Genomic DNA, 17,488 nt, shown 5'->3' with positions numbered 1-17,488 from the left:
AACGAGGGGGAGGGGTCACCCTTGATAAAGGGCGAAATGGGAAATTGCCCCCTTAAAACAGTTGCCCGCCAGATGCACGGGCAAGGTACCCTGGTGATCCCACAGCGATAAAAGCGCTCCCCCTTCCAAGGGAGGCGCCAAACTGACCAAATGGCCTAGCAGGCTGCAAGCACCGGCCTAAATTTTTGTGGAGGCCCAGCTGGAAGTGCACGGATCCCAGCCTGGCAGATGTCCAAAGGAAGAGTGGGGGGCTTCAGCTGAATGCATTGGGGCTGCCCGCCAGCAGAAATACCATGGGGGGGGAGAGGAGGAGAGGAACCCAGGGGTCTCACTGTCCAGGGAGGGACCCACGTCCACCCCAAAACCCTCCAGTAGAGGGCGGACAGCTACTTACCATACCAGGAACAGAGTGGGCACCGCTCCGGACAGACCACCGCTCAAAGCAATTTGGGTGCTGTCGGCCAGGAGGAACGCTGCGCCTTAGGCCGAGATCAGGTAATATGCATCCTTGCGAGACATTTAACTCGCAGGCCACCCTCTGTCCAGTGGGGCTTTGTCATGGCCTACCTAGCATGGAGCTGCAGTCTGCATGCGCTTGCTGGGCAGACTGGGGGGGGCCCTCTGGATCTAGATTATCCAGTCCGTCAATTGATTGTAGATTCTCACAGGAACAAAAATAGATAGAAAAAAATTCCATAAAAAAAAATCCCCAGGACCTGAGATCCTAGCAAGGCAAAAAAAAAAAAAAGTGAATGTCTACAGCTGAGTGTGGGTAGGTACCCCCTGGGACTGCTCAAATGCGTAGTCAAGCTTTTTCCTGCCTAGTGTCCTACTCCTGTAGGGGGCAGTATAACCCAATGGTTAAGAAGATTCAGGAGTTGTGTCCATCAATGTATAAAAGAGAAATGGCAGCAGGTTCTCTGGACTGATGCATTAAAATTTGAAATATCTGGCTGTAGCAGAAGACCGTTTGTTCACCAAAGGGCTAAAGAGCAGTACGATTATCAGTGTCCACAGTGAAGCATAGTGGAAGTTTGGGGATGCCTTTCTGTAAATGAAGTTGGAGATTTGGTAAGGGTCAATGGTGTCCTCAATGCTGGAAAAAATTGGATTTTTTACTTACTGTAAAATCAATTTCGTCCGACGGCCATAGCTGCGGCTTTAAATCATAGATGGATGGGTAATAAGCCCCTCCCACTAGGAGTGACCAGGTAGAGCCAAAGGCTTTGACACGGGGAGGGAGGCGAAATCCCTGGGTTATTACCCCTGGCCTCACCGTTGCATCTTCAGTTAGTTGCAAGCAGCAGTGAACAACCACCAAAACCCAACTCTTCAGAGAAGAGGGGTGGGAGCTACGTCCATCAGTGGACTCAGAGAAATGGATTTTACAGTAAATAAAAAATCCAATTTTCTCTTTTTTCCGATGGATGTAGCTGCTGCTTTAAATCATAGATGGATGGGACGTCCAAAAGCAGTAACCACTGAGGGGTGGGGAAAGGACAAACTTTAAAGAATGCAATTCTCACAGCTAACAAAGCCAACTATATAACATGGAGCCCAACAAGCAACAACTGGGGCTCAATTGTAGCAAAACCACAAAGGAGAAGTAAACTGATGCTTAATGGCGGCCTGCAAAACCTTGCAGCCAAAGGACGCATCCAAGGATGCCAACACATCCACTCTGTAAAACGTGGTCGTCTGTACATACGTTCCCCAAGTGGCCACCTTGCAAACCTGCATCACTGACGCCTGATGGCAGGAAGCCCAAGAGGCACTCAACGCCTGTGTAGAGCGAGCCATGACAGGGGAAAAGGAGGAACCTTGCCCTTAAGAGAATACGCCTTCACCACCGTCTGTCTGATCCATCGAGAGATGGTCGCCGCAGACGCAGCCTGACCCTTACAGGGTCCATCCGTATTCACAAACATAGTCCGATTTACGAAAGGACTCAGTAGTCTCCAGATACACCCATATCGCCCGAACCACATCCAAACAATGCAAGGCAATTTCCTTAAGATGTGAAGGTTTCAGACAGAGTGACGGAAGCACTATGTCTTCGTTCAGATGGGATTCTGAAACCACCTTAGAAAGAAACGACTAGACCATAACACTACCTTATCCCCTGTGTATTACCAGATAAGGAGAGCAGCAAGATAGCGCCGCTAGTTCAGAAACCCTGCGTGCAGAGGTGATAGCCACCAAGAAGGCAACTTTCTGCAACAAGGCGAGCAAGGAAATGTGTCATGTTCTTGAAAGGAGATTGCTGAAGAACCGATATAACCAAATTAAGGTCCCAAGGAAGTAACGGAGACTTGGGCGGAGCCAAATGGTGAACCCCCTGAAGAAACGTACAAATCAAAGCGTTCGTAGCCAAAGGGTGTTGGAAGTACACAGCCAAGGCCGAGATCTGACACTTAAGAGTGCCAACGCCAAACGTTGGTCAACCCTTTTCTGTAGAAAGGTCAAGATCCTGCAGATAGCAAAGGATCTAGGATGCAGCTTCAGCGATCCGCACCAAGTAATGTACGTTTTCCAAGTACGATGATAAATCTTCCGAGAAGTGGACTTCCTAGCCTTGAGAAAGGTAGGGATCACAGAATCGGACAGACCGCTGTCCTTTAACATCTTGCTCTCAACAGCCAAGCCGTTAAAGCCAGCGACTAAAGCAGGATGGAAGATCGGACCCCGGGATAGAAGATCTTCCCGCAGAAGAAGTGTCCACGAACCTGCGATCTTTAGCCGAATCACGTCGTCGTACCAGGATCTCCGGGGCCAATCTGGAGCCACCAGAATTACCAGAATCCCCTCCAACTCAACCCTGCGTAGCAGTTTCAGCGGAGGAAACACATAAATTAGCCCGTACCGGCTCCAGGGAGCCACCAGGGTTGGTGGAACACTTGTGGATGCAGGGATGACTCTCCCTGATCCAGGGTTTGGCCTGCCAATTGTCTAGACCAGGAATGTACATGGCGTATAGGGCTGGGACGTAGTCCTCTGCCCAACGCAGGATCTCAGCTACCTCCAGAGCCTCCTTGATTGACATATGCCACGGCCGTGACATTGTCAGACTGGACTCGGACAGAACACCACTTGAGATTGTCCGTCCAGTAGAACAGGCTCAACTTGACTGCTCTCAGTTCCAGAACGTTGATCGGGAGCTTGGACTCTTCCAACGTAAAGGTCCCTTGAACATTCAGGGTGCCCAGCACTCCCACCCAACCGGTCAGACAGGCATCTGTCGTCACCACCATCCAGAATACTAGAGGAAGGATTTCCCATGGAGAAGATTCAGAGAGCTGAGCCACCAATTAAGGGAGTCCTTGGATCTCTGAATCAAACTGTCCAGGGATAGAGGATCCTTGTCCCCTTTGACAAGGATCTACTGCTGCAAAAGTCTCCTGTGGGCCCGAGCATATGGTACGGCTTAGAAGAAGGACACCATCAGGTGCAGCACCTGCATAGATTACCTGAGATACCAGGTCGCAAGGCAGTAGCGAAAAAAAAAAAAAAAAAAAAATCGCTTCCCTTAACTTCTGTAACTTCACAGGAGGTAGAAATACCTTTGCCGAAGCTGAATCTAGGATCATCCCTAGATACTCGTCTGGTTGTTGGAATGAGGGCAGATTTCTGAAGGTTGAGATTTCAACCAAACTGCTTCAGTGTGTGACTGGTCACCTCCAAATCCCATTCCACTGTCACAGACGAGTCTGCTTGGAGATCGTCCAGGTACTCCAGAATCACTATTCCTAGCAGAGCCAGGATAGGGGCTAACACTTTGGTGAAGACCCTGGGAGCAGAGGCAAGACCAAACGGTAACACCACAAATTGAAAATGGTCCTTGCCCACCGCGAAGCGGAGGAATCGATGACCCTGGCAAATATCCTTTTTCGCCCGAAGTCTGTTTGGCTTTCTGCGACACGGTCGCACGGAAAAGACGCTTCTGGACTGTAAAGGGAAGGACCTCACTTACCCGAGGGAGACTTACCCTTAGTTGAGTGAGGAAGGAGTGTGCTCTTTCACCCAGTGACCATCTTGATCAAGTCATCCAAGGAGGAACCAACTCCAAAGACCAGGCAGCTAAAACTGAAGATACAATGGTGAATAACCCAGGGATTACGCCCCCTGGGCGTGTCAAAGCCTTTGGCTCTACCTCGACACTCCTAGTAGGAGGGGCTTATTACCCGTCGGTAGACGAAAGGGAAGATTAAAATAAAAAAAAAAAACAACAGATACTTATTACTTGTGTCATACCATTAGGGAGGCATAAACGGCCCCACATTTATTCTGCAGCAGGTTCAAAGAACCCCAAACATACAGCCAACGTCATTAAGATCATCTTCAGCGTAAAGAACAAGGAGTCCTAGAAGTGCTGGTTTGACCCCCAGATCTCAACATTGAGTGTGTCTGGGATTACACGAAGAGACAGAAGGATGTGAGGTATCCTACATCCACAGAAGATCTGTTAGTTCTCCAAGATGTTTGGAAAAACCTAGCTGCCAAGTTCCTTCAAAAACTGTGTGCAAGTGTACCCAGAAGAATTGACTGTTTTGAAGACAAATAGGTTGGCCACAATAAATATTGATTTGAATTTCTCTTCTGTTCAATTACTTTCCATTTTAGGTGATAAAAATAAACACTTATTTCTGAAAGTATTGTTAATTTACAGCATTTTTTCACACCTGCCAAAAGGTTTTACACAGTAGTATATAATTTATTTCCTTGGGACTTACTGAAAATGTTAAAAAATTAGAAGGTTGCTTTTTTTTCCCTGAAATTTTCCCAACGAAACACCCAATTTGGGCACCCATAGAAATGTGGGCCAATATACTGTAATCAACAAAGTCAGCTAGTTAAAAGAATAAATTCACCCTTTCTAATATGTTACACACATATTTAGGGCGTAACCTGTTACTTTGAAGCAGCCAACCTGTATCCCTATCATGCACTTTTTTTACCTGCAAAATCATGTGCATTTTTTTTTTTTTGTAAAAAAATGAAAGGTGAACTTGACCTTTAACCACATAACTGCCCACTGCAGTTTTACTGCGGCAGGCAGCCGCTCCTGGGCAAAGCAACATATACAACGTCGCGCGCTCAGGAGACACTAGGGGGCGAAGGCACGCGGCCGGCTCCCGCCCCGCTCGTTAGCTGGGGAGCCAGAGCGTGTGACCAGCGGCTCCGATAGCCGCCGGCCACTCGCGATCTCCCAAAGCTGAGAGAGAAGGACAGACGGCTGATGTAAACAGTCGTCTGTCATTCTCCCTGAAGTGATCACAGAGGCTATGTGATCCTGCTATATAGGATTGCATGTCTCTGATTACGTCACAAGCCACGCCCCCGACAGTTAGAATCACGCCCCTAGGGACACATTTAACCCCATTGATCACCTATACTGTTAACCCCATTCCCGGCCAGTGTCATTTTTACAGTAACAGTGCATATTTTTAGCACTGATTACTGTAGTAATGTCACTGGTACCACCCAAAAGTGTCAAAAATGTCAATTAGGGGTCCAATCTGTACACCGCAATGTCGCAGTCCCGCAAGAAAAAAAACAAAAAAAAAAAAAACTATAAAATGACAAATCTTTCCCGTAGTTAGTAAACGCAATAACTTTTGCGCAAACCAATCAAAATACGCTTATTGCGATTTTTTTTACCAAAAATATGTAGCAGAAAACAAATTGGCCCAAAATGTAAAAAAAAAAAATAGATTTTTACATTTTTTTCTTGAGAATTTCATATAAAAGAATGTGAAAAATATTGTAATTTTTTCAAAATGGTCGCTCTTTTTTTGTTTATAGCACAAAGGCGATCAAATACCACCAAAAGAAAGCTCTATTTGTGGGAAAAAAAAGATCAATTTAGTTAGGGTACAGCGTCGCACGACCGCGCAATTGTCGGTTAAAGTAACAGTGCCTTATCGCAAAATAGGGCCTGGTCTTTGAGCAGCCAAATCCTAAAGTGGTTAAAATGATATCACATTAGCATGACTTATGTAACATAGCAGAATAAAAAAGGTCAAAGCAAATGTATGCGTTTTACTTTATGAGAGATTTGCTCCCTTTTGATGCTACAAACTATATGAAGAAAAAAAAAAAAAAAACAATTGTGTAAATCGTTAGAACAAGTTGGGTTGATGAGGGAACAAACTATAGTAGCAAGACGGACACACTTTTTACAGGTATATATAGCAGTCATCTTTAGTAGTGAACAGCTGGTGTGTGGATGGCTGGTATGATAGCTCTGCCCAACCCTGGTGTATAGGTGTGCGGTGGTGACGTCACTTGTGACTCCACATGTTTAAGGTAAAACAACGTGGGCATGCTGTTTACTCTTGCCTTCACAAAGCACTCCTTGGCTTAGCCCTAGATGCCAGCTGTCACAGACAGTTGTCAGTTCCAGCATTTAATACCCCGCCAGGACCAGGCAATTGTTGCAGTTTTTCTTTTAACAGCACTGCGACAAAAAGCCGCTCTCCAAGCGCCGCTTTAAAACACACTGGGGACTAAAGCAGTTAAGTATCAGGACGTGCTGAACATTCTATCCAACAATTCTATGCTGCAGAATTCTGTTCTCAAGACTGCAACCGACACAGTACCCTGAATGTTCTAGTCTCTGGACTGTTACACAATGTACCCAATACCACATCATACTGTTCTGCTTTTTTATTCCCCACAGTTCTTATGTGTCTGCAGTGTATATTCTTTACTCCCCACCACATTCTAATTTGTATAATGTCTTGTGCGTATTATATAGGCCACACTTTTACATTATTATGCATGACTGTTACACGTGGTATGTTTTGTACACCCCTGTATACACTCTTGTACACTATAAAGCCTCTCCCGCAATCAGCTGTGCCCCCTTTTAAGACAGCAAAGCCAGGTTGAATTCATAATAGTTCTAATATGTGCTCAAAAATGTACTATTTTCTAGTACTTCCCAAGGCAGTGCAAAAACCAAACGTACGAGCCGCTGCGGGCAAGTGCGTTTGGAATATCACTAACTTAATATTGTCACCCATCTGCAGTGCTTTTTGGTTTACCGCACCTCGTTCTGGTGTGAACCGGCCCTTATAATTTCTTCTAAACTGACACTTTCACTTTGAAAGGAGAATAAAAGCCACTTGCAACTCATGAGTTTATTAAGGGAGAAAGGAAAATTAAAAAAAAAAAAAAACAAAAACGCATCTGCAATGAAAGGAGCACTTGACCAACATCAGTTCACTTTTGCACAATACCACATTGTTACAATTTTAAGATTGGGGGCAGGGAGTATTTTTCATAAAGATGGGCTGAAAGGGAGGTTGGGAATAAGGAAAAAGAAAATAAATAAATAGAAAGCATGAGAAAAGCTTAGAGAAAAAAAAAGAAAACTAAAAAAGAAACAAAACACTTTGGGAAGGGGAGGCTTTGGCATTTGATATTACCCAATATTTACCTGCTGAAAATAGGACAGAAATAAAAGTAAACCAAATATAATAGGTGAGTAGAGGGGGGGGGGGGGGAAATTAAAAAAAAATAAAATAAAATAAAAGGAAAACAAGGAATGGACCAAATTAATACAACTATAAGCACATCTTCTCACAGGCTATAAGGATCCAGGAGTGGGAAGTAATTCCATGAAGATGAACAGGAGGGTTTTCAGCGAAGCATAAAATGGGATTTTTGACTTACCGTAAAATCCTTTTCTCTTAAGCTCATTAACAGACGCAGACTTCTTGATTCATATCAGTAGGGATATACTGCCCCCTACAGGAGTAGGACACTAGGCAGGAAAAAAGTTCTGGCCACACCTTATCCTCTCTCTCCCTGCTACAGGATGTCAGTTATGTAACAAAGCAGTGTCAGAGAATTCAACCCAAACTAACTCAAAATTAGAGGGGCGGGTCCTGCGTCTGTCAATGAGCTTAAGAGAAAAGGATTTTACGGTAAGTCAAAAATCCAGTTTTCTCTGTCGCTCATTGACAGACGCAGACTTCTTGATTAATATCAGCAGTGCCACAAATGAGGGGTGGGATAATCAGAAATAAAAATCCAATCCAGAAGGCCTAACCGGAACCAACCAGAAGCATCGAGGACTCATCGAAACAAAAGGATGAGACCCAACTGAAAAAAAAAAAAAACCCCCGAGGTAGACCAAAAGGCCCCCTCATACAGCGGCCTGCAAAACCTTGCGGCCAAAAGAGGCATCCGCAGATGCCAGCACATCAACTTTATAAAATTTTGTAAAGGTATGAACCGACGACCAGGTAGCCGCCTTGCTAACCTGAAGCACCGACGCCTGATGGCGGAAGGCCCAGGAAGCACTAAGCGCCCGAGTGGAGTGTGCCTTAACAGGGAACGGAGGAACCCGACCCTTAATAGAATAAGCCTGTACCACCGTCTGTCTGATCCATCTGTAGATAGTCGCGGCAGACGCAGGCAACCCCTTTCTAGGGCCATCCGTGATCACAAAAAGTGAATCGGCCTTACGAAAAGAGTCAGTAGTAGCCAAGTACACCCTGATCGCCCGAAACCACATCCAAGGAGTGTAACGCAAACTCCCGAGGATGACTGGGCTTTGGACACAGGGAAGGTAACACAATATCCTCATTCAAATGAAACTCTGAAACCACCTTAGTAAGGAAGGATGGATTCGGACGAAGAACCACCTTATCCTTATGAACCACCAGATATGGGGAACGACAGGACAATGCAGCCAGTTCCGACACCCTGCGTGCAGAAGTGATAGCCACCAAAAAGGCCACCTTCTGGGATAAGGTAAGCAAGGGAATCTCCCTAATATTTTCAAAGGGAGGTTTCTGGAGAACCGACAACACCAAATTAAGATCCCAGGGCGGCAAGGGCGCGCGCACCGGAGGAGCCAGGTGCGCACCCCTTGGATGAAACTCCGCACCAAGGAATGAGTAGCCAGTGGCCTCTGGAAGAAGATTGCCAATGCTGAGACCTGACCCTTGATAGTGCTCAAGGCCAGTTTCTGCTTAACCCCCCGTTGCAGAAAAGCCAATATCCGAGCCACCGAGTAAGAACGTGGAGGAAACCCAAGGGATTCACACCACGCGATATAAGACTTCCATGTGCGATGATAGACCTTTCTGGAAGTCGCTTTCCTCGCTTTTATCAGAGTAGGGATAACTGAAGCAGACAAACCCCTGTCCTTCAGCACCTGGCTCTCAACAGCCAAGCCGTCAAAGCCAGCGATCGTAAAGCAGGATGGACGATCGGTCCCTGAAATGGCAGATGCTCCCTGAGAGGAAGTCGCCAAGGAGCGTCTGCGACCAGCCTGACCACGACAGCATATCAGGCCCGATGAGGCCAATCCGGAGTCACAAGGATGACTGGAATTCCCTCCGCCTCTATCCTGTGAAGAAGTTTCGGTGACAACTTGAGAGGAGGAAAGGCATACAGCAGCTGGTACTGCCCCCACAGAGTATTCAGTGCGTCTGCAGCGTCCGCCAGAGGATCGCGAGCGCGGGCTACAACCCTCTGCACCTTTCTGTTGCGCCAAGATGCCAACAGATCCAGGTCCGGGGTGCCCCAATGAAGGCACAACTGGTGAAACACCTCTGTCTGAAGAGGCCATTCCCCTTGATCCAGGGTCTGACGGCTGAGAAATCCGTCTGTCAATTTTCCACACCCAAACTGCAGAAAGAGCCGGAACAAAAACTGTTCCGCCCAAAACCTGCCGGCCACTTCCACGGCCGCCAGAACATTCTTGGTGTCCCCTTGATGATTGACATAGGCCACGCCGTGGCATTGTCCGACTGAATTCGAACCGAGCAGCCCTGAAGATGCTCGATCCGGAGAGCCAGGCAAAACCTGATCGCTTTCAGTTCAGTTCCCCTGACTGAGCATCGGAGACCGAGGCCCCCAAACCAGAAACTACCTGGTCCGCTCGCTCAGCCGGATCCGATTGTCCAGGGAATCAGAATGCCATTTCCATTTGAGAAGAATCTCCTTTTGGAGAGTCCGCGTATGACACTGAGCCTGCGGAGACTTCGCACAGAAGAGGTCGTCGTCCAGGTAGCCCAGGACTGATATGCCCCGCTGCCGCAACAACGCTAGGACTGGGGCCCAAACTTTTGTGAAGACCTGGAAAGCAGAGGCGAGACCAAAGGGTAATGCCACAAACTGATAATGGTCCGCTCCCACCGCAAAGCGCAGATACCGCTGGTGTCCTGTGTAAATGGGAACGTGAAGATAGGCACCCTCTATGGGCGCCCTTTGCATCCAGTGCTGCACTGCCCCCAACAGAGCCATTAGGCGATTCGGGGACAGTCGCATATTGGAAGGGAAGAACAGCACCCGTAGAAGCGATCGCAACTCGATCTTGTGTTCCGACCGTATGACCTCGTGAACCCATTTGACTTGAATACTGTAGAGCCACGGGTCCGGGAACCGGCGAAGACATCCCCCCACCCTTGATCTGGGTGGGGGCGCACCTTCAGGCTGAAGCGGTCTTATCCTCAGGTCTGGAAGGACCGGATTTTTGCTTACCAGACCAGGGTCTCTTGAAACCCCCCGGGGGGGCTTTGGAGGACTTTGCCTTATCGCCCGCCCCGGAGGAGCGAAAAAATTTCTTGTGAGCTGTAAAGGAAGGTCCCCGTCTGCGACGAGGTTCCTTACCCTTATTAGCCTATGGTAGAAAGGTGCTCTTACCCCCAGTGAGATCCTTAATAATCTCATCCAAGGTAGCACCAAACAGGCCATCCCCCTGAAAAGGGAGATCAGTCAATGCTTTTTTGGAAGCCTGATCCGCCGACCAGCACTTTAACCATAGCATGCGCCGGAGGACCACCGCCGAGATCGACACACGCCCCAGCAATGGGGCAGCGTCCAGTGCGGCGTCACAAACAAACTGTAGCCCCTGCACTATTTGCTCCAGCACGGCAGGAGGGAGACTTCTCCCCTCCAGGTCATGGCGTAATAGCTTGGCCCATTCCGTCAATGTCTGTGAAACCAGAGCAATGGTAAACACTGGCCTTAGGGCAGATCCTGCCAGGGAGAATATGGAACGGGACACAGATTCCGCCCTACGGTCAATTGGATCCCGAAAGGACGGGGAATCCTCCACCGGGATAACTGTGGCTTTAGTTAGTCTGGAAACCGGCGGATCCACCGAAGGTGGCACCGTCCATTTTTTAAGGAGGGACTCTTCAAACGGGTAGCGCCTAGCAATCCCTTTAGGCATCCCAGGGGGTCGTTTTGGATGGGCCCACTCATCTTTAATAATATCAAAGCATTTGGGAAAGGGAAACACCTTTTCCACCTTGGAGGGCTTGCGAGTGCCAAAGGCAACTTCCGTCTGAGCTGCATCCACCGGTGCAACCTCCAGTTTTAGGGTCTCCCGGACTGACATAATCAGTGCGCCCACCAGTGCTTTGTCCTGCGCTATGGCAGAGGCAGGAAGATCATCCTCACTGTCAGAGGGACGCGGGACATCAAACCTAGAGGAGGAACCCGCAACAGCAGCGACGGGCTCAGGATCAGAGTCTGAGGTATCGGACGAGATAGGGGTGGGCGGGGGTCGTTTTTTAGTCCCCCCTCCCTGACAGGCCACCTCCACCCGGGACACAAATGACTCCAGGACCGCTGAAAGCAAATCAATGGTGAGTGGAGAATCAGAGGGTCCTGCGGCCACCTCGAGGGGATCAGATGGGGACTCATGTGCAGCAGGGTCCATGGCAATGCCAGGGAAACCTGTCATCAAAAAATGACAAAATGAAAAAAAAAAAAAGAATCCCCCAGCGCTAAAGCGCCCCCAGTGGTCACGTGCTCGAGACCCCCGCAGAGAGAGAAGAGAGACCCCCAAAAGGCTCACCACTGCACCAGAGTTCAAACCAGGACTGCTCTCAGCGCTGTCTTTATGACAGGAAGTCTTTTGTGGAGTGATTTTCCCGGGTCTAGGGAGGGGCCACGCCCTTGGTGATTACTACAGCTGCTCAGCTCTCAAGCAGGACGAGCTGGGTGTACCAAGTCGATCATAGATGGGCCTGAAAGCACAGGTATTAACCCTCCCCTGATCGTTTTTAGGGTAACACCAGCGGCGCCCCTCCACCGCCTCCATATGTGGCCCACTAGTGAGGGGGGGCAGATAGGTGGGGGTGCGTAATTGGACAGAGGGGAACCCGGAATCATGAGGGTCCGACCATCCCAAAACCAGTCAGGGGGAGAGGGGGAACATTCTACTCACCATTCTGGAACAGGCGGCCACCAACTCCTGACAGAACCCCTCTCCACCGAGGTGGGGGGCTGTCGGCCAATACGGACGCCGCGACTCAGATTCCGACTGGTCGTAGGCGACCTGGCGAGACGTTTAACTCGCGGGGCCAGTCCCCGTCCAGCGGGACTATGTCGCGGCCGACCCAGCGCGGAGCTAGGGCCTGCACGTGCTCGTAGGCTGGCTGGGGTGACCACCAGATCTCAACATCCAGCCCGTCGCCCAGATCCAGCATAATTGCTTGAAGATCTCACAGGAAGAAACTGGAGAAAAAAAGCTAACTAAAAAATATTTATCTAAAAAAGCTTGCCAGGGCCAGAGATCCCAGCAAGGAACTTAGGTCCTTACTCCTGACTAGGCAGAAAAAAACTGACATCCTGTAGCAGGGAGAGAGAGGATATACCCCCTGGGACTGCCCATAAGGTGTGGCCAGAACTTTTTTACTGCCTAGTGTCCTACTCCTGTAGGGGGCAGTATATCCCTACTGATATTAATCAAGAAGTCTGCGTCTGTCAATGAGCGACAGAGAAACTTCTTTCTTCATTTGCAGATTTTTTGGATGTTAAAACAGTTCTTTATATGTATGCATTTAGGAAAGTCTTATTTCGCCAAGGCAGAGCAGCTTGTGGTGCTTATATGGTTTCTCCCAATCTATGAGTTGGCTTTTTCCTTCTGTAATTTACGCCTTCTCCCCAGAGCCACAATAGTTGCTTTGGTGCAGCATGTGGACAAAGGCTTTGTGCAAGTGAGGTAAAGAGAGAAAAGAAACTGAAACATAGTTCGTGTCCATTTACAACATCAAAGCTAACAAACATTCAAAATACAAAAAGTAAAAAAAAAAAAAAACAAACAAAAATTCTTTGTTCACTTCAAAAGAAACCCTTAAATACAAAATGTACTGCTTTGTAAACAGCTAAATAGGATCTCTTATGTATAGAACACTCATTTTAACTTAAAGCGGAGTTCTGGGCACAAAAACGATTTTTTTTGTGCCCCTCCGCTAGGTACACCTCACCTGAAAAGGAATTGGATAGTTATTTTTTTTTTTGTTTACTTACCTTGTAATTGAAGATCGAAGATACTCACCTCAGAGTACTTCCTCCCTCGGAGCCGCGGCTCACCCCGTCACTTCCTGTCTCGCTATGATTCCTGGGAGCTGAACGTCATAGCTCCCAGGAATCAATGCGACGGCACCGGCCCCGCTCGTCATTTCCGGGGGCGACGCCGCATTCCCCTGCTAAACAGCTTCTGGGCATGCCCAGAGGCTGTGGAGGAATGCAGCGCCGCACCGGAAGTGACGAGAGGGGCCGGTGCGGCGCATTCTGGGACAAGAAGACGCGGAAGAAGACACAGAAGAGGACCGCGCCGGCTTCAGCTGCCCACAAGAGAGATGGAAACGCTGTGGAAGAAATTTTATAAGTAAGTATTTCTTCTAAAAGGTAAGTGCGAACCGGGACAGATCAGAGGCTAGCCATTGTGGAATGTGCTAGCCCTGACTGTCCCGGGGGTATGTTTAGTAAAAAATGACTTTTGTGCCCGGAACTCCGCTTTAAGTGTAAAAAGCTAGAGTTCCAGCTTAAATCTCCCAACCTCTTTGAGACAAGTTCTCTTCCTGACCAGGTTAAACCATTCTGCGGACCTTAAACCTCATCCACAAATGGGCTGGCTATTAGATCAGAGGGTCTTCTACAGGTATAGACTAATAGTTGGTGTGTGATAGATGGTGCGCTTTATCAAAATGGTGATGTGCAATAAATGTGCAAAGAAATCACAGATGCAAATTCAAAATAAACAAAGTATTATGATGCAAAATTGTGATAAATAAAGTCCCAGACACAACGTGTCTATGTGTTGGAATAACAATCCCGTGATATAAATGTTGACAGATGGTGATGAACTCAAATGGTGACTTAAATTCCCTCCACCTGCTGGAATTACTTTTATTCCGTCCGGTAAGGAGGAAGTGCTCTCCTCTGCAAAAACCAACAATCCCTGTGCTCCAACAAAAATATGTGCTTTCCACCGTGCATGCAAGGTAGCCTGCTGGGCCTCTTACCAGATGGATATGGATATGGATAACGCACACTGCCACAAACTCTCAGAAGAGTGTATCTCTTAATTCAGATGATATTGACAGCCACTTGATTGGGTTAACCCGAAGGATCGTATCACTCAGCATAGCATGTAAAGGAATGACCACTGATAGTGCATTACCCTTGATACATTATTTATTCAAATAAAATTGCACTTACATGTTATGCAGACAAATTCGCTAGTTGTTAGAGAAGCGATGAGGAATTCCTATATTGCCTGGGTCCGGCTGCAGCCTGGTTCCCAAGCGACGTAGTGACGGCACGCCTCCTATCTGACGCGTTTCCATCTGAAGATAACCTATCGGTGGAAACGCGTCAGATAGGAGGCGTGCCGTCACTACGTCGCTTGGGAACCGGGCTGCAGCCGGACCCAGGCAATATAGGAATTCCTCATCGCTTCTCTAACAACTAGCGAATTTGTCTGCATAAAATGTAAGTGCAATTTTATTTGAATAAATAATGTATCAAGGGTAATGCACTATCAGTGGTCATTGCTTTACATGCTATGCTGAGTGATACGATCCTTCGGGTTAACCCAATCAAGTGGCTGTCAATATCATCTGGATTAAGAGATACACTCTTCTGAGAGTTTGTAGCAGTGTGCGTTATCCATATCCATCTGGTAAGAGGCCCAGCGGGCTACCTTGCATGCACGGTGGAGAGCACATATTTTGGTTGGAGCACAGGGATTGTTAGTTTTTGCAGAGGAGAGCACTTACTTTTATTCCGTCCGGTAAGGAGGAATTCCAGCAGGTGGAGGGAATTTAGTCACCATTTGAGTTCATCACCATCTGTCAACATTTATATCACGGGATTGTTATTCCAACACATAGACACGTTGTGTCTGGGACTTTATTTATCACAATTTTGCATCATAATACTTTGTTTATTTTGAATTTGCATCTGTGATTTCTTTGCACATTTATTGCACATCACCATTTTGATAAAGCGCACCATTTCATATTTTTTATCTGGGAGCAGCTTATCACAGACCAGCGCACTTTTCTTTTACACATAGACTAATAGTTGCCTTGCTATATTAACTGGTATCCATCTTCTGTCCAGCACCCACAGCATGTTCAAATTGCATTGTAAAATCAAAGCAGTTAACACTTACCTTCTGGAAGCTCTAGCTATAATGGCTGAACCCAATCAAATCAATGGTAATTCCATGTTGAGTATGAAAGCATAGCACATTGAACAAAGAAAAATTACCAAGGTCTGAAACGGCTCTCAGTAAGTCAGAGAAGCCCAGGTTCAGAATGGAATACCAAGTCATGGACCCTCCGATCAGAAATTGATCCAATACAAGCATAGTTTCATATATACACATAGTGTGAGCTTATATCATGTGTTGTAAAACACATTTAAAAACTTTATTTGCAAATAAAAACTGGCTCAGAAGTTTGGCAAGACCGCCTGGCTCAGAAGTTTGGCAAGACCGTTAAGCTTTGCTTGCAATCAATCTTGCTGGTGTCATTCTCTGCATGCATACACAAGGGACAGAGAAGCCAGGAAACTATGGCACTCCTCCTCACTCTCAAAGGCCAATTCTGACTGAATGTAGGAAATTGGGAGCACTGGCCGAAAACTAAAGAATTGAAAGAAAAAAGCAGCAAGGGAAAAGGAGCAAAAAGAAAAACCACAAGTTAGAACAATGAAAATATGCATTACCAACCTGAAATAAAAGTTTGTAAGTTCACAATACACAAGCAGAAAAACATACCTACCTTTGTAACTTCATTAACTGCAGGGTGCAAAACACTTTAAAGTACAGCAGCAAATATGTAAAATAAATGCTATGTAAAATAAAAACTTTAATTTGCAAATAAAAACTGGCTCAGAAGTTTGGAAAGACCGCCTGGCTCAGAAGTTTGGCAAGACCGTTAAGCTTTGCTTGCAATCAATCTTGCTGGTGTCATTCTCTGCATATACAAGGGACAGAGAAGCCAGGAAACTATGGCACTCCTCCTCACTCTCAAAGGCCAATTCTGACTGAATGTAGGAAATTGGGAGCACTGGCCGAAAACTAAAGAATTGAAAGAAAAAAGCAGCAAGGGAAAAGGAGCAAAAAGAAAAACCACAAGTTAGAACAATGAAAATATGCATTACCAACCTGAAATAAAAGTTTGTAAGTTCACAATACACAAGCAGAAAAACATACCTACCTTTGTAACTTCACTAACTGCAGGGTGCAAAACACTTTAAAGTACAGCAGCAAATATGTAAAATAAATGCTACACAAAATTACTGCAATGGCACAGAGAAGTAATTTCTAGCAAGATTTTAATACAGTGTTAATACAAGGTAACACTGTTTAATAAAATCACTTGTATCCATTATTTAAATGGCAACTATGCACAAAAATAAAAAGAGCATGATGCAGCTTGGCATTAACGCAGAAGTCTTTGTTTTATCTACAGCCCATTAATTTATAGTTTTATTACCTTTTGATCATGCCAGTAGAGCTATTTTTCTCATGATAACGGGCCAGGCTCTCAAGAGTGGAGGTTACAGGTTTGGAATAACATTACAGATGTGAGGATGCTTACAATGGTCACTGTTAATTCAGACTGTTTAAAGCCGAACCTTATAAAAAAATACAACTAAATGCAGCTCTGTAAACAATACATCTCATCAATGTACATTCTTAAATGCATGGAGATCAAGTACCTGAATTCAACCTAGTTACACCCCCCTTGCAGTCCTTATACATCAGAGCTGAAGTAGAAGAGGAAAAGGCAGAACAAGGAGCCAATCAGTTCATGTACTGACAAAAGGCATGCTGACAGGAGGAGCAAGCAGAAAGACTTCTCCATTCACTATTCAGTCACAGGCTGTGAGCGGGCCCAGAACTGTGCCAAGTATTCTGTGCACATTCCAGCACATGAATAGTCCAGGGCAAACATGTAACCCCCAATAGTGTGTGATCGACGATGCTTACAGATTGTTATTTGCATGTCAGCCCTAAGCAGCAGCTGCAATGGTGTAAAAGGTTTATGTATACTAGATGCATATAAACATTAGCACAAATATCTATCATCCATACAGTATCAAATACAGTCCCTTACATAGGACCTTGAATGCTGATTGTTTAAGTTTCAGTGTAAGCATCCGTATGCTGCAGACCAAAAACAGAACTGTATACATGGGCCCAAAAGGAAACAATGGT

At 46.5% G+C, this 17,488-nt stretch overlaps 1 protein-coding gene and 1 long non-coding RNA gene across 2 annotated transcripts in view; one reads left to right on the top strand and one right to left on the bottom strand.

Annotated features, from left to right (window-relative positions):
* Positions 1-13,778: 13,778 nt before the first annotated feature.
* Positions 13,779-17,488, top strand: part of LOC309568633 — a 119,816-nt gene continuing 116,106 nt past the window's right edge. The window contains exon 1 of the long non-coding RNA XR_014226046.1: positions 13,779-13,915. This is a non-coding gene — a long non-coding RNA (uncharacterized lncRNA). The remainder of the gene's footprint in view (positions 13,916-17,488) is intronic.
* LOC309568303 (leukocyte receptor cluster member 8 homolog) overlaps positions 16,183-17,488 on the bottom strand; it is a gene marked incomplete at both ends in the record, with an annotated part of 58,851 nt that continues 57,545 nt past the window's right edge. Inside the window, one exon of the mRNA XM_082273971.1 lies at positions 16,183-16,345. Coding sequence (XP_082130097.1) covers positions 16,183-16,345 — 163 coding nt within the window. The remainder of the gene's footprint in view (positions 16,346-17,488) is intronic.

This window comes from Pelophylax lessonae (assembly GCF_965119305.1).
Source record: "Pelophylax lessonae genome assembly, chromosome: 12".
Classification (NCBI taxonomy): Eukaryota; Metazoa; Chordata; class Amphibia; order Anura; family Ranidae; genus Pelophylax; species Pelophylax lessonae.
Note: the sequence above shows the minus strand (reverse complement) of the source record. Positions and strands in the feature narration are given on the sequence as shown.